At 32.0% G+C, this 18,337-nt stretch overlaps 1 protein-coding gene across 3 annotated transcripts; it reads right to left on the minus strand.

The window, feature by feature from the left end:
* Positions 1 to 11,050: 11,050 nt before the first annotated feature.
* Positions 11,051 to 16,212, minus strand: LOC102597710 (uncharacterized). Of its 3 annotated transcripts, none has more exons than XM_006363777.2 (8): positions 16,116 to 16,212; positions 13,822 to 14,936; positions 13,440 to 13,737; positions 12,977 to 13,186; positions 12,594 to 12,767; positions 12,143 to 12,340; positions 11,942 to 12,055; positions 11,051 to 11,713 (listed from the first exon to the last, which is right to left on the minus strand). In XM_006363777.2, the coding sequence occupies exons 2-8, from the start codon at positions 14,910 to 14,912 to the stop codon at positions 11,366 to 11,368; spliced, it is 2,433 nt and encodes an 810-aa protein (XP_006363839.1). In that variant the 5' UTR covers positions 14,913 to 14,936; positions 16,116 to 16,212; the 3' UTR covers positions 11,051 to 11,365. The 3 variants fall into 3 exon arrangements, with proteins under 3 accessions (XP_006363839.1, XP_006363840.1, XP_006363841.1); XM_006363778.2 differs by lacking the exon at positions 16,116 to 16,212 and adding an exon at positions 16,048 to 16,111; XM_006363779.2 differs by lacking the exon at positions 16,116 to 16,212 and having other exon boundaries at positions 13,822 to 14,664; positions 14,745 to 14,832.
* Positions 16,213 to 18,337: the final 2,125 nt, after the last annotated feature.

Genomic DNA, 18,337 nt, shown 5'->3' on the forward strand with positions numbered 1-18,337 from the left:
TAATTCATATTGTTTAAAATTTAATTGTAGGTTTGATTTAGTTTTCAAAATTAAAGATAGACTTGTACGTTTGTATTACCTTTTCGAACAAAAAATAAAGAGCAAAATAAACTTTTTTATTATTTATAATATTGAGGTATTAGATAAAGAATAAACAAGAATGAGGAGTATGAGAAGAGAACTTCGAAGGTCAGATTGGGGAGATTTTTTACTATCACGCGAAGAAGTTCACTAGTATATATATAAAGTTGAATCTAAGCAATCCTATGTGGCACCTCTCTATGGACATCATTCTTATTTATCTTTTTTCTCAATTTTTTGAATTTTTTTATTCGTTTCAATAATCTATTAAATACCTCTAATGCATCATTAACTTACAATTAAAGAGGATAATGAAAAGTTTTTAACATAAAGAATATCGTTATTGTTGCAATAGAGAATGAAGAGTTGTAACAGTTGTCAAGAACTTATTGCAATCAACCAATTAAAAATCTATATTAAAAAAAAGGTAGAATAGCACATAATCTGAACCACGTAATCTCACTACTAAAAAACTACGAAAAAACGATGGACAGAAAAGCGACGGATGACGTCGCTCCAAAAAGCAACGCCATTTGTCACGCTGTCCGTCGCTTTTTAATAAAAATAATTATTTATAAAATTATTTTACAAAAAGCGACGGACGGCATCTCTTAGTTCGTCGCTTTTTTTCGCGGAATTTTGCGCCAAATATATATATAATTAATAATCATTTATTTAATATGTATAGCGACGCCATCCATCACTTTTAATATATTTTATTTTATTAATTATTTTTTTATTATAGAGACGGACGACATCTTTAAGTCTGTCGCTTCTTGGTCAATAATATATGGTCAACACTTTAAATAAGCGACGGACAGTGTCGTTTAGTCCGTCACTTTTTGGTCAAAATGTAGGTCAAACATTTTTTAAAAAGCGACGGACAAAGAGACGTTGTCCATCGCTTTTCATTTAATTATGTTACAGCAGTGACGGGTTTCCCCCAAATTTCCCATTCTCTTTCTCTCTCTTCTCTCCCTTCTCACCCCGTCGCCGAACCATCGATTGTCACCACCACCACCATCCGTTGTCGGTGCCATCATCCTCCCCCCGTTGCTGGCTAACCCCAGCTGCCACCCCGCCCAAAAGAATTCCCCAACTGGGACTCCGGCTGGAAAGATGGTCCCAGTTCAGGCGATGCATTATCTACCTCTCATTCCTAAGTTAAAGAGGTTGTATGCATCGATGAGGTCTGCCCCCACATATGAGATGGCATCGTGAATATAGAAGGTCGTCGGGTGTCTGTCTCATCCATCTGATGGTGAAGCATGGAAACATTTTGATAATGTATATCCTGATTTTGCTAGTGAACCAAGAAATGTTAGATTGGGGATGTGTTCAGATGGCTTTACACCATTCTCTCATGCAGCTTCGCCTTATTCATGTTGGCCGGTATTTCTTACTCCGTATAATCTTCATCCTGAAATGTGCATGACCAGTCCCTACATCTTTCTAAGTTGTGTTATTCCAGGTCCCCGTAATCCAAAAAGTTTGATTGATGTCTATCTACAACCATTGATAGATGAGCTCAAACAATTGTGGTTTGAAGGCGTTTTGACTTATGATATATCAACTAAGCATAATTTTGTTATGTGTGCTTCTTTAATGTGGACTATTAATGATTTTCCTGCATACGGGACGTTGTCTGGTTGGATGACAGCTGGAAAGCTAGCATGTCCATATTGCATGAAAAATAGTAAGTTATTCACTTTAAAGCATGGCAAAAAAAATACATGGTTTGATTGTCATCGCCAGTTTTTGCCAATGGACCATGAGTTTAGAAAGATGAAAAATGCATTTAGGAAAAATAAGGTTAAAAGTGACCTCCCACCTCCATTACTCACAGGGCATCAAATTTGGGAGAGAGTTTCTCAATTGCCTAAAGTTACAGAAGCTTCACCTTCTAGACTTCCTGGATATGGTGTTGAACATAATTGGACCAAACAAAGCATATTTTGGGAGTTGTTTGTATTGGAAGGACAATCTGCTACGACATAATCTTGATGTGATGAACATTGAAAAAAATTATTTTGACAATTTGTTTTAACACAATGATGGATATTAAGGGTAAGACAAAAGACAATCCAAAAGCCAGAATGGACTTAAAGGAATATTGTAGGATAAAAGAGTTATGGCTGCAGGAATTACCTAATGGTAGAATAGTTAAGCCCAAAGCTAGCTTTTCATTCACATTGGATGAGAAACGTGAAATTTGTGAGTGGGTTAAAAATTTGAGGATACCGAAGGGCTATGTTTCGAATTTAGGAAAGCGGGCAGATATGAATGAAGGAAAATTGATAGATATGAAAAGTCATAATTGTCATGTGTTTATGGAAACCTTAATTCCTATCGCTTTTAGCCATCTACCAGAAAGGATATGGAAACCAATCACAGAGGTAAGTCTTTTTTTTTAAAGACTTGTGTTCTGGAAAGTTGTTGGAAAGTAGTTTTAGACAGGATGGAGGAAAATAATGTTGTTATTACTACTAAGTTGGAGAAGATATTTTCATGTGGTTTCTTTGATGTGATGGAGCATCTTCCAATTCACCTTGTACAAGAGGCTCGACTCTGAGGTCCGGTTCAAACAAGATGGATGTATCCATTTGAAATATTCACTAAGTTATATATATTCTCCAAGTCTTTTATCAACATATATATACATATATACATACAAAAAAATTGGCAGATCCAAGCAAACAATTAAGCAGAGGGGAAAGATCGAAGGATCATTTGTTCAAGGTCATATTGGGAGAGAAACTGATGATTTTTATTCTTATTACTTTAGTGGTGATGTGTCATGTAGGATAAATAGGCCCAATCACAATGATGAAGGCGACATTGATCCTTCATTTCCACCGATATCAATTTTTAATCAAAATGATCAAGGATCTAAAAAGCATGGAAAGCGAAGCTTCACTAATATGGAAATGAAATCAATTGTGACACATATTTTGCTTAATTGTCCAGTAATAAGTGTTCATTAACTAATAAGTAAGAGTTAAAAATATGTTATCAAATTACATACTAATAAGTGTTCATTAACTAATGAAATACTTGAATTAATGTAAAATGATCAGCTTGTTCGTAAACACATGGAGTAATGAAGCCATCTATATAGAATTTTTCAAATGGCTATACAACTATGTAAGTGTGAAATCACTAAGTATTTAATAATATATTCATGTTATACTAAATTATATTACTTGAAATAACAATCACGTAGGTTTTACGATGAATATTCAAGTGTCTAACATTTGCAATTAGTGAAAGAAGTAGCACTTGAATCGGAATCTCAAGTACTGACAATGAATAGGTATTGTGTCAATGGGTTTAAGTTTCAAACTGAAGAAGTTTCTAGGAACAAGAAAACATATAAGGTGATGTTGATGGTACTGGCCAAACTATTGAATATTATGGTGTCATTCATGAGATTATTGAAGTGAGGTATTCAGGTTGGCCTAAGAAGAAGATTGTATTGTTTCGGTGTGAGTGGTTTGACCCATCACATAGAGGCACAAAGGTGGACCATCAACATAATATAATTGAAGTTAAGTACACCAGGAAATACAGAAGTTATGATCCTTTTATCATTGCACAAAATGTTAAACAAGTGTATTACGCTCCATATCCAATGCGTAGAGACAAAGCTGATTGGTGGGTTGTTATAAAAACTAAGCCTGTGGGAAGAATTGAAATTGACAATGTCTTACATGTGGCGTATCAAAATGATGTTGCAATTGTTCAACAACAAGTTGATGTTGAATTAGAAACCACACTACAACATCCTCAACACATATTAGAAGAAGTATCTGACGATGAGATACTGAATGTTGAGGAAGAAATATCTGAGAATGAGGAAAATGAATCATTTGACGACGAAGAATGGGACGATAATGAAAATGAAACAACTGAGGAGGAAGAACGGGAGAATGATGGAATTGAAACAAGCGAAGAGGAATAGTGTCGAATGAAAGCTAGCTAGTATATTTATGTAACTGTATTTTGCTAATTTTATTTAATTTATGATTTATATATATATTATACATGTAAATTTGCATACATATGTCATCAGGCAGTGATGGTGATAGACATCGCGAGCATCTTGGAGTTAGCCAGACTAAACAGGCTAAAAAGAAGAAGTCTAGGAGACCCGTAGATCCTGAGGATATTGCAGGATCTATTTCTTCTGCGCCACAGTGCATCAGCCATGATACTCATATACTTGTTGTTCCATTTGGTACGGCGTATCCTCGGCAATATTATCCTAATTACCGTCGACCAGTCGGTGCTTCCTCTACTTCACAGGTATTGCCTTCACTACGCTACGAGGACCTACATTTACAGGCTATTCGTCGAGCACGACCCTTATTGGCAGGTACTCCATCTCCCACAGGTACATTTCCTCAGTTATCTGCCATGAGGATTAGAGATTCTAGTAGCGAGCAGTCAGATGCTATGGCCGGTACGCTTCCATTGACTCAGCGTTATGTGCATCTTGATGTATCACCTTCAACTACAACTACACCTAGTGCTACTCCAGATGATGAGATGCCTCCTCTAGTTTCTGACCAGAAGGACAGACTTGGTAGAGTCATGATTGAGCCGATGGATCATCGTAAGTTTGTTTTGTTATCTATTTGTTAGTTTATTTTATCTATTTCTTATGCTTTAATATATTATTCATGAACTAACATATTTATTATGTGTTTTACAGGTGGCATCCGGCAAAGGATGCTGCCCGGGCTTTAAAAGACTGTGTTAGAAGACTCTATACACAGGCTTATCACTCTTGGAGCAAGATCCCAAACTGTATACGCCAGGCGATGTTTAATAACTTTAAGGTATATATTTTTTAGTTAAGTTTAGTATACTTTACCTTTTTTTACTACCGATCTAATTAACGTTATTCAATTTTTTTATTCAAACTATATGTACTTGGGAGCCGAGGCACAATCATGTCATTACGATCACATTTGAGAGGAAGGCATCTGCCAGACTGTCTGCCTGGCTAAAGAAAGTTTGGGATAGTGCTGAACGTCCAGATTGGATGTTGCCTCATGTTTTTGATGAACTAGGTTTGTATTGAAACACAAACAAGTTCAAGGCAATATCATACCAAGCCAAAAAGGATAGAGGAAGTCTTAAGGGTGGCTCGTTGCACACCGGAGGTGCAAAGTCTGTTGGAACAATTGCAAGAGAGATGGTAAGTTCTAATTCAAACAAATAATTAGTTGATTCATATATATTGTTATAAATTTCCGTTTTTATTTATAGGAAAAAGAATTGGGACGCACTCCCATTGAACCGGAGATTTTCAAGAAGACTCGTGTCAGGAAGAAAGAAAATAAGTTGGATTCGGATGTGTGGGTGGAGGAAAGAGCCGGAAAAACTTTTGTAAGTTATTTAATATGAATAATATATATTAATAGTGAATATATTTATGATATGTATATATATTGATGTCAATTTTTATATTTAATATGTAAAATGACTTTCATCAGTACGTCACTGAGAATCTAGATAGTTCGGTCCAATTGACTCCTGAACTGTCCACCCAGATTTTGAAAGAAAAAGTGGTAGGGGGGGCACACAAGGGTAGATGCTATGGTCTAGGATCTCGAAATGATGTAAGACGACTCCAGTCAGGCTTAGAAAGTATTGGATCGTCATGTCAAGCCGAGGCACTTGACGGTGTTCAGATTGCTGCTATGTCGGCTCAAATAGCACAACTTACATCGACACTAGAAGAGTCGGAGCGGAGAAGAGTAGCTGAACAACAAAGCATGAGCAAGACCGTTCAGCAAATCAAAGAACAAGTGCTGAACCTCGCTCGTCGACCTACTACTTCGGCTCCTGAGGAAACCAACGACGACAGTACTGATGATGAGGATGATTGTGTAGAACCCACTCCCTAGTTTAGATCTCTAGACATTTACGAATTTTTTGAAATTTTGAAACAAATTTTGAACCTAATTTTGAAAGACTTTATAAGTCTTTAAATTTTGATTTAGATACTTTTGAATGTTATTTTAAGTTTCTTGTTTTATGTTTTGTGTAGATTGTTTATAATTGTGTGTGTTTGATTGGGCTGAATAGTATAGAATTGAATTGAATTGAATTTGCAGATGGACAAAATAATTGCAGAAAAAGCGATGGACAACGTGGTTTTGTCCGTCGCTTTTCTGGGTTTTAATATTTTTAAAACCCAGAATTGCGACGGACAGCGTGGTTCTGTCCGTCGCTTTTTTGGATTTTCCAAAAATTAAATTTCAGAAAAGCGACGGACAAGGTCCTTTTGTCCGTCGCTTTTTTTGGGATTTTCAAAAATAAAATTTCCACAAAAGCGACGGACTGCGTCTCCTTTTGCAAATTAAAAAAAATGAAAATGAAAATTGAGCGATGGAGTCCGTCGCTTTTGTTAAAAAGAATTCAAAAAAAAAGAAAAGTCAAACTGCGACGCAGTCCGTCGCTTTTGGAAAAGCGTTGAGCCAAAAAGCGACGGAAGTGATTGCGTCGCGTTTTCGTCGCTTTTGGCCAAAAAAGCGACGGACTGCGTCGCTTTTTGGCAGTTTTTTAGTAGTGTCTGAAGGTAAATTGACAAAATGGAAGAATCTTTGCAAGAGAAGATGTACAACTCAAGGTAAATTGAATTTTTAAAAGCTTCACTATCTCAGATAAATCAAATTTTTTGATTTGTTTGTATATAAAATTAGGTAGGAAATCACATAAGCGGAAGGTAAATTAACAAAATGGAAGAATCATTGCAAGAGAAGATTTCTTACTCCAGGTAAATTAAAATTTTGAAAAGCTTTATTACCTCAAATAAATAAATAAATTTGTTTTGTTTATACAAATGACATTAGGCAGAAGAGCACATAATGCAGGTAAATTAACAAAATAGAAGAATCATTACAAGAGAAGATTTACTACTTCAGGTAAATTCATTTTGCTTTCTTTTATAAATAAAAATTATGCAAGAGATAAAATAGAGAACTCATAGCAAAAGAAGGTTTTACTACCTTAGATAAATCGATTTTTTTGATTTGTTTGTATAAATGAATTCATTAGAATATACCTGTGTCGATTTGATCATTTTATGCCAGCAAGAATTATTATAGATGAATCTAGCAAAACAAGAATGAAATTCTATTCAGGAATTCAATATACTGAAGATCTAAAGACATCAAAATATCCTCTAACATTCAATTTGTGAATCGTGAAAATGATGCCCACCATGAAGTATTATTTCTCTCATTCTAATCTTTTTTATTTACAAATAATGAGTATAGAGAGTACTGAAATGAAATGAAAAGTTATAAGGACAATAAATTTTTTATTCTCTTTTATGACAGTAAAAAATATAGATAAAAGTAAGAAGATAGTAATAAATTGAGTAAAAAGTAAAAGGAAAGAAATTTTTTTAAAAAATTACCATAAAAAGAAAACACAGAAAAGGAAAAGAAGTTAAAATAGTTACTTCTCTCTCTTTCTACTTTTTTTATTTAACATTTGAAATATGAAATTATAAAAATATATCAATTAAACTTAATATATATAACTACTTAAAAAGTAAATAAGATTATAGTTTATAGTATTTTTTAAATTTTTTTAACATAGAACATAAATAACAAAAAAAAAATATTAAGTCAAGAATAGGAGAAAAAAAACTAATTATAATATTTAGTCAAAGAGATAATTTTGGCAAATTTTATAGATCAAAAGGAAAAAAATAAGGAAATAATAGAAATTTCATGAATAATAATAAATTATGATAATAAGGAAGAGAGATGGATGCTATTATTTTTCTTTAAAAAAACTTTTAAAAAATAGAAGATAGAAAGAGGAATTTAAGAAAAAAATGATAAATAGTAGTAATATGAGGAGAGAGAGATAAATAAGGTATTTGTTTTTTTTAAAAAAAATTTAAACTGATTTTATAGATCAAAAGAAGAAATTTTTTCTGAATAATAATAATAAATCATGACAATAAGGATATGTTTAAGGAGGAGAGATAATAAGATTTTTCATTTTAAAAAACTACTAAAAAAGGTAAAAAAAAATGAAATTAAGAAAAAATAATAAATTGTAGTAATGATAAGAAGGTATGAAAGGCAATAAATTGTAGTAATGATGAGAAGTGAGATAAATAAGGTAAATATATTTATCATAATATAATAATATAAAGGTGAGTATCATAATTATGTTAAAAAATATTATATTAAATAAGACACTATTTTATAATTTTTTTGAGTTTATGATAATAAGGTGGAGAGATAATAAGATTTTTGATTTTTTAAAAACTATAAGAATGGAAGGTTAGAAAACAAATTTAAGAAAATAATGAGTAAATTGTAGTAATTATAAGGAGAGATGAAAGACAATAAATTGTAGTAATAGTGAGAAGAGAGATAAATAAGGTAAATATATTTATCATAATATAATAATATAAAGATGAGTATCATAATTAAGTCTTAAAAGAATATTAAGTTAGACACTATTTTATAACTTCTTTTGAGTTTTTTAACATAAAATATAAATAAAAAGATATTTAAAAAACTCAAGAAAAGGAGAACTATGATTTTTGGTCAAAGAGATATTTTTTATTCTTTTTACATATATTTTATAGGTCAAGAGAGAAAAATTAAGAAAAAAAAGAAATTTGGAGAATAATAATAATAATAATTTAATAGTTATGATAATAAGAATGAGAGATAAATAAGATTTTATTTAGAAAACCTTAGAAATAGAAGGTGGGAAGATGAATTAATTTTTTTTTATATTAATAATGAGAAGAAATAAAAAAATATAACAGGTTGCAGTAATATCACGAAAAAAGAAAAATAAAATATTTGAGATTTATTCTTTATTCAAATTTTATAAATCAAAGGAAAAAAACTTATTAAGGAAAAAGAAAATTTTGTGAATAAGAATAATTAATTATGGTAATAACCTGGAGAGATAAATAAAAAAAATATTTTAAGAATTATAAACATAGAAGGTAGAAAATGTAATAAATTGTAGTAGCAATGATGAGGAGAGATGAAAAATAAGATATTTTAAATATATAGTTTCTTAAATTGAGACATCAATCTTCAGTTATAACTTTAAAATAATGATATCAACATATAATTATTTCTTTCATGTTCATTCCGTTGGTGTTTTCATGAATGAGTGCTTGAAGTTAAATTACATCCAGGGATATCATTGAAAATTTTAGTAGTATTTTAATTAAATCTGTAAAAATCTTTTAAATTTCAAGATTTATGTAACGCCATATCATGGTCTAATATGTGTGGATTACTTTCTATACAATAACACCATACTAAGCATTTTTTGTCCACCTTTCCCTTTATTTATATAACAAATCAGCAACACAAGCAAGTGTGTACCTCATATTTTACCCTCTAACAAAGACTCTCAAGCTCTCTCGCGATACTTTCTACAACTTTATCGGAATTAATTAAAAAAAAATACAAAATTCAACCTTTCTGCCTATTCTTCCTCAAAATGTCTTACACTTATCTTTACATCAAAGATTTAACAATTTCATAAATAATCTCATTATTTAAAAGAATAAATGGAGATCACAACCAATGAAAAAAGTTGTAAAATATACTTATTTTTTAATTTCAAAATATTCACGTTGATTTACATGTTCAATGTGAAAACTTATCTATATATATTCCTCTACATCTTTTTATTTACTATATCTCCATAATAAATTCATACCATATCTTTCATAATAAATAAATAAAATAATACGAATTCCCAACTTTCCTCCAATTATTTACAAAATTTTCACACTTACCTTTACACAAACATTTAACAAATCCAAATAATTAATTCATACAATTAAATGGTAGCACAACCAATGAATGAAAAGAAGTGGCATAAATACCACAAACAAAATAATAAAGATCCACACACCATTTATCTTCATAGTCACCATCGGCTCATAGTGATTAATTGAGGTTAGTTTTTCAATATTATTATATGGAACTTACCATTTATTGTAATACTCTATCTTTAGTTTGACTTTGACAAATACATATACAAAAGTACTACAATGGATAAAAAATATAAGGATTGACCCCAAATAATTAGTTCAGATAATTGTCAAGGTAAAATATTAATGATAATATTCATGACTATATTAAATTGTTCTTCTAAATATTTATTTTTGAATACAAATACAACTAAACAATTAAGCAAATCCGTTAAAGTGATGTATGAAAATATTATGCAAGAGCGAATTGCATATTTCAAAAAGGAACAAGAGCAATTGAAAAAATACATATACAAAGGAATTTCACAAGATCAAACAAACAAAGAATGACATGACATTTTTCATGTATTGATTTCTATGTAATAGGGAGCTAAAATAAATTATGATTAGAGAATATATTCCCTAAACATCAATCTAATAAAGAATGATGGGCAGTTGTTGATGTATTTATATATTTTAGCAATGAAAATAAAGTATTTTTTTAACAGAGTATATATTCTAACTTATTCATTAAGAATGTATTATTCACATTAAATAGATACTAAATTTGATAAGTTTCATTATGTATCATCATTTCAAATGAAAAGATAATGATATGCTCAAATAATATAATGATATAATTAATCCAAAATAAAAAACATCCTAACACATATCTATTAATCCTCGCGCGAAGCACGGACATGTTCCCTAATTAAGTATAATTTAGAAGAGGATCCGAGAAAAAAAAAGCATCAAACTTTAGGTATTCTGCCTAAAGACTAATTATTGAAGAATTATGCATTGCATTTCCTCAAGGAGTAGAAACCATATTTTTCCTCGAGAAGACAAGCTCCAATATAAGCCCACAAGGTATTTTGACATTTAAGTACACACATGACACAACTAAGATGTTGAAGAAGTCAACAACAAAGTCATTAATGATTTAGCAGGTCATAACTTGCAAAAACTACGCTATGAAGACTTGCAAACACCAGACCTTTATCCATAGGTTTTAACTGTTGACACAATTTGAGTCTCATCCAATCCAAACAGAAAACAACTTCTCACTTACTTTGCTTCTGCTTAAAAAAGAAAACAATCAAATTATTTCTTTACTTTTTCTCAGATATGGATTTCAATATACACATAAGCTTTCTTGCTTATGAATTGGAACATGTAAGTAAAGCTCTCAATACTATTTACTGCTACCAAATGTTGCATTAACTTCCACTTCTCTTTCTTGCTCTATAACATGATCTTGGTATGAAAATTCACAAGTATAATTCAAAGTGCTCTCAATTATGCTGCCTTCCAAACCTCACGAAGAAGTCCATACCTCGTATTTGATCCAATTGAACCTGTTTCTTCCTTTTGTTTATCTTTTCCATTTTCTGCAGAAGCTGGTGATGATGCCATTTTATCAATAATACATGCAAGAGGAGAATTTATTTCCTCCAGTTCCTCATCGCTTGTGTATCCCTTCCTTTGTATAGCAGAAGCACTCCAAGATAGGTGAGACTTTCCCTCAATTTCTGCAACTTTTTCTGCAACGTCCACGGCAACAGGAGGTGTATATACAACTGGGGCGGCAGGGTAGGGGAAGCTGTTTGAAGAGTCTCCCCCTGATAATCGACGTGCTATGATGCTCTGCACACATAAGTTATCTGAGATAAGATTCTTCACAACAGAAATACCTTTGCAAATGTTGTTTAATATCCAAGAAAGAAGTACTTGGTTGTATTGGTCAGTTGATCAAATTGTTTCCATTTTCATCATTATTGTTATCACGGTGTCTTTGTTTCAAAGTTGTAGTGCTGATAATGTTTATAAACAGTCATAAAATCCAAAATTTGAACTAGCTAAGAGTAGACAAACCTCAGCATTGAGAGCTTCTAATACAGCACCAGGGACAGGATCAGGACAAAACTCATCTGGAGAGAAGTTGCAGAGTATTCGCTTAACCAATGGAAGACTGATAGATGGGCATACCTGGAGCAACATTTAAAATTTTCATTAAAGACAGAATGAAGTAGCACTATTGACCTCTAACATATTTGGCGAAACCAAAGGTTGTACCTCCATTCTGATTGTGCGGTCCATGAGCATGTCTTTGGGAAGCATGAGAAGATCACTTAAGGCATTGAGAAGATAGAAATGTTCTAGTTGATTTCCACCTTTTCTATGATCATCTCCAGAGCTGTCTTCATCATTTTTCCCAGAATCTTCAGCATCCATGCCAAACAAATCAGTAAGACATCTTGACCAATTGCCAACCTGCGAGAAAAGATGTACTATCAATACCAAGAGCATGAACCAATGAACATAAGATCATTAAGGCGTTCAGAGCACGTAGCACGTACTGCATTGTTGACAATTTGGCAGAGAAAAAGTGCAGGTGCCAAGGACAGAGAAAAAGATTCCCATGAAGAGCAAGCAGCTTTACTTTGCCCAGAAGACAGAAACGAAAAGACCGTCCAAAAAATATTTACAGGAATTCGCAAACAAGTTAATAGTGACTAATACTTACCGAGTTTTTCAGTTGTGCACCGGACCCAAAACTCAAATCTCCGGCTGGAATAGGCAACACCTTGGAGTCAACTATTGGATCAGATATGGGATCAGTTGGGATCTCATGAGCTGACTCACGAAGAATTGCATTGAACATAGCAATATCCAGTCTGGCAACACAGTGTTCAATCACCTGAAAAGGTACATATATGGAGGCGTAAAGTTTTCAGACTAACAAGTGAAACTAAAACTTATCACAGGCAGCTTTAAAAAAATACAGATACAATGGAAGTGCAAGAATACTATGCGCTTTTCCTTGATCACCTGCATCTAAAACTCGGGGAGATGGAAGTGTGGTAAAAATACAGCAAATGAAAAGTAGAAACACTGGAGAATACTCACCCTTCTAGCCAAAACAGGCAAGCAACCACATTCATGGCTTTCAGCTCGTACAGGACATAGTCTCTTCAAAGCCTCCTGGAAAGCATGCTTCCATAGGTTAATGGAGAAGTTCCCTTGCTGCTGGTCACCCAAAGCAGGCCCTAATAACCTCCCAACAGATTTACTTGTCATTGGATCATCCGTAGGAGATTGCATATTGGGAGTCAAGGTCTAAAGCCAAATTGATCAATCAGTTCCAAAAGGAGAATATATTAACGTACTTGAACTTAAGAGATTAATTACTTGAACACCTTTTTAATGATGGCATGTTTGGATAAATCATATAATTACCATGTAGAACAGAACATAAAAGGTTTACCTATTTGATGCAGTAAAATAGGATTTGCACTTAATTAGTGTTCTATACACGTCAAGTCCTAATTGAGAACATTGGTATAACAGGCAGCAAAGTACAGTTGATTACCTGCCACCATATTGATTCAACGATCCGCGAGAAAATCCAGGATTCTACTCTCTCTAAAGCAGCTGTAAAAGTTCTTGTTTCTTGCCAATCATCAAAAAACTTCAAGAGGTCATTTTTACTTGACTGTTTGCTTCCTGGATGTGCCTTCCATTTTAAAGAGGAAACCTTTGATTCAGTTTTATTTCCTCGTCCATTTGGCACAGTAATTGTCACCAATGAGCTTGAGCTACAGGAACTTCCAAATGCTTGAGAAATGATTACCCTCAGAACAACAGCATTTGACAGCCAAAATGTTAACCTTCATGAGAAGGGAATAAAAACGTTAGGTTCATAAGAAGTACAAAAGTAACACATGATCCAATAAATGAAAGTATTAACATACCTTGCCACATCGTTACCACATGACTTGGCAACTAATACAAGGCCGGAAACAGTGTTTTTAGCAACTGTAGCTCGTTTGTCCTGAGACCAGTATTTACATGCATGAAGATAGAGTCTAGAAAGGCGCCTGGCAGGTGTGTGCAGCTTATGTGCAGAACTTCCATGCTCAGATACCACAGAGTAAAGAGCAATTTCAAGGGCAGCAACTTCTCTCAACTCTTCCTCAAGTTTCTCAAGCCTTGATTCCATTTCTCCAATCTTTTGTTCTAAAACTGCTTTATCTTCTTGCTCACAGGTATCCTCGGTGTTGACTGTTTCATCATCACTTCCAACACTTTGAGCACTAACTGAAGTCTCATCCAAAATGTCTGCTTGTTCTACCTCTTTAACAAGTTTTTCATCACCTTCTTCTGAGGAATCTGATAGAGATTTGGGATGGACTTTCATATTTTTAGAGTTATCATTGACACTCTTGGATGTCATTTTAGATGGATCCTTTTTAGGTGCTTTGGCTTTGTTTGCTGTACTTTTTGATGCCTTACCCTGGGAATTGTTTGATTTCTGATCAGATTTAGCTCGTTGTACCTGGGAAGAATTATTCCCTTCAGTTTTTGCAAGCTTTCTAGAGACCTTTACAGTCAAAGCTCTTTCTACATTTTCATCTTCAGCTATTTGTGGATCTCCTTGAGATGAAACTGAATCATTTATTGTCTCAATATCTGATTCCTCTTCCACTCCCTCTTTGGGTTCACTCTCCATATCACTAGAACGATCATTGATTTTATCCTTGCCATGTTTGTCACCCATTTTACGTGTTTTTGGTTGCTGAGTTGCTTCCTCAGACCTGTAGACATCATCGACATAATCTATAACCACATTTTCATAAACTTCAGTGGGCTCTGTGCCCGTGTTTGGATCACTTACTAAGACACTGGACTCTGGTCTAGGAAGTGAAGCTTTATGATCAGTCTCTTTTGCTTTCGATGTTTTGCCAGTACTCTTTTCCTGCTGTTTGTAGTCTTTTCTCTCTGTCTTTACTGCACGTTTTGCTTGCTTAGTGTTTAGACCCTGCTTCCGTTCGATTTCCTTCATGCTCAATATACTTCACCTATTAATCTGTAGTTAAAAAAAAAAAGAAACCATAATAAGCTAGAAAACAGATAATCCATCATCACTATAAAATTGAGAAGACAATACATTGGAATACACCAGACAGCGACTACAAACTACGCTTGACATAAGAGCTTTTAATTATAAGACTTTGTGAGCCTAATAGCAAAACAAATTCATGGAAAAGCACCGTCAAAAGTTAAATAGTTTCTATTAGAAATACAGCATTCTAGAAATAGAGAATCGTGATTACTATGATATTTCTACATAAGCCTAACCACAAATATAGAATTTAAACTATTAACAGAATGGGGTTGCTGGTAATGAAGGTCATACATGTGTTCATAATCATAACAGGCATTTTCAGATCAAGAATGCTGAATTATCGTGACACTTGTAATTAAGAGCATTTCTGTAAGACGGAAAGCAGTTTGTATGTTTTAGTTGACTGTCTAGAAATAAGAGAGACAAAGGAGTAGGATTGAAGGTGAATCAACCATCTTTTTAGTATCTTCACAGTAGAGAATTAATGCACATTTTTTTTCTTTCAAATGTAACACAAGAATGACATTCAAAGAGAGGCCAGTCAAGAGGTAAGACTCCAGTCAAATCTAAAGAAATGTTTGAGTAATTTTAGGATCTTGAAAACAAAAGGCATGAATCTGATATGGTAGCCAACACTAGTTATAAAAAAATCCACAAGTCTAATTCTATTAGTAGTAGTGATTGCCTTTCTTTCAATTTGAAGATATGAAAAACGGCAAGAGAACGGAAGGAAGCATTAGAGAAGGTGAAATCGAGAACATTTGCAGAAGCATTTAAGTGTTTTATTTTTCAACAAACAAAGAGAGGAAAAAAAGACAACTTTAGGGGCAAGACAGTTACAGGATCGTGGAACAGGAGGGGTAACTGTCCCACGATCTCCAAATATATTTATTTTCATTCATATTCATATATACAAAGAAAAGAAAAAATTGAAGAAGAAGAAGAAGATCTAATTAAGCAATCAGAGATCCATCTAAACAATGCACATATATATCATTTATTCATTCAAACTACAATTTTATTTGGACAAAACAGCGGGAATGAAAATTGCAAAACAGCGACAAGCCATCACCTTCACGGATTGATGACAAAATTACTGGAAAACAGAATGCGCAAAATGAAAACAGAGAATTAACTTACCCAACTCTATTAAGTATTTGATATTCAATGAGACTGAACAAGTGCAAGAATGTGAAGACAAGTGGGGATAATGTGAAGCTTCTAATTAATAATAATTATTTGGTTGATTAATTAAGATTTCAGGAATCAACTTAGGGGTTGTCGGTGGAGGGAAAGTGACCGGTCGTTCCCGGTTACGTTACGCCTCCCGCCATCATTACAATCCATTTGAGGCAAAAATTATAAAAATTACTCCCATATATCCCTAATTACTTATCTATTTTTTTTTATATAATTATTCCTAATTACTTGTCCATTTTGATAAATTAAGAAAGAACAATATTTTTTGACTTATTATACCCTCAATTAATTATTTTGAAAAAAAATTAAGTTTTTAATTCATCCACATCATAATTAATAGGGATAAAATTACTATGTCAATTATTGTTTTCTTAATAGGTGTGTCAATTCAAAAGTGAACAAGTAATTAGAGACAGAGGGAGTACTACTATTTCCTCGAAACTAATTACTTGTCTAATTTATTTGTACATTTTCACAAATCAAGAAATAATAATTTATTTGGTTATTATATTCTTAATTAATTAATTTTGGAAAAAAAGAGAGTAGAACTTCTTGAAAATTTTAAAATTTTAATTTATCCACTTTATAATCAATAAAGGTAAAATGGTAAACTTACTATGTCAATTATTATTTTCTTAATAGGTGTGTTAATTCAAAAGTGAAAACTAATTAGAGACAGAGAAACATTATCTTATTTGCTTTACATATTAAGTTTTTTAAGGAAAAAAAATTGTGAAATTTAGACAAACGTTGATTAGAAGATGTACGGGGTAGAAAAATTATTTCTGCCCCTTAAATTGTTGTTAGATTTCGTGTTATGTGCAATTAAGATTTTTAAAATTTTAAATGCATTAATATAATTACTTATTCATGTTGTTGAATAGGATGATACAAGTAACTACTCTCTTTGATTTCAACTTCTTTTCACTATAATATTCATATATCTGGTAAAAAATGTTACTCTCTCAGTTTCCAATTTATAAATTTGGGTAATGCTAAATGGTTAGAAAATTTAGCCAGAAATTTAAAAAATCAATAATTTTTTTTTATTTTGAAATATACTAATCTTTTTTTCATTTTTAATTAAAAGATATTAAAGTTAAAAAGGTAAAAATGTTCAAAAGGTAAAATAACATAGGTAAAATATCGTTCTGGCCAAATTTTCTGGCCAAAAGGATTTTTCCTATAAATTTTACTTTTTTTTATGTTGGTTAAAAAAATAACATTTAATTTTAAAATATTTATTTTATTCTTAACTAAAATAATTTATAATCACACAAAAATCTATCAATTATTTTAGATAAAAAATTTAAAAGAGTTTTTTTTTAATTTTCGTGTCAAGTCAAACTAACTGATATAAAATTAAATTGAAGAATAGTTATTTATTTGGGATTCTGCAATGAAAGAATATCTTGTCATTTTGCTTTTTTAAAAATAGGAATATTTTAGCTTTAAAACATAATTAAAAAAGATTAACAAACTATATTTACGCATACAAAACAATATATTATATGACTTCAACATCACTGTTCAACCACATTTTCATTTCTACGACAACTATTAAATTTAAAACAATATATTATAAAGACTTAAACTAACGCTAAACTTAAGCGGAAGAAATGTATTACTCATATCATATTTACCAAAAAAATTGGTTATGTGAGTTTGGGGAATTTAAAATTAGTTGACTACATTGGGTTGAGCAATTCTTTCATGTTTTTTTGGCTTTATCTATTGTAAGACTAATGAACTTCAAGCTATGAATGCTCATTTTATAAATTTATTATTTTTTCTGTCCCTAATTACTTGTCTATTTTGACAAATCAAGAAAGAATATTTTTTTTTATCTATGATATCCCCGATTAATTAATTTTGGAAAAGGTAGTTTTTCTTGAAAATCTTTTTAAATTCATTCACTTCATAATTAATAGAGGTAAAATGATAAATTCACTATATCAATCATTATTTTCTTAATATGTGTGTAGACAATAAAATTCACGTCGAGAAAACAATAATCAAGAAGGAAAAAATTATGCAACAATCGTTTTATTATTTCAAGTGCGAGTGTTACAATCTCTATGATTCCTCTTAATTCGCCTTTTCAAATATAATTCAAGGGCTCTTGAGCTTGATCTTGAACTTGAACTTGAACTTGAACTTGA

Source organism: Solanum tuberosum, unplaced genomic scaffold (genome assembly GCF_000226075.1).
Source record: "Solanum tuberosum cultivar DM 1-3 516 R44 unplaced genomic scaffold, SolTub_3.0 scf00435, whole genome shotgun sequence".
NCBI lineage: Eukaryota > Viridiplantae > Streptophyta > Magnoliopsida > Solanales > Solanaceae > Solanum > Solanum tuberosum.

Coding starts and splice junctions, on each gene's coding strand:
- LOC102597710 (XM_006363777.2), bottom strand. CDS start 14,912: ATGAAGGAAATCGAACGGAAGCAGGGTCTAAACACTAAGCAAGCAAAA. Junction 13,738..13,821: donor TGTGGTAACGATGTGGCAAG/GTATGTTAATAC, acceptor CTTCTCATGAAG/GTTAACATTTTGGCTGTCAA. Junction 11,714..11,941: donor TAGAAGCTCTCAATGCTGAG/GTTTGTCTACTC, acceptor TTATGTGTGCAG/AGCATCATAGCACGTCGATT.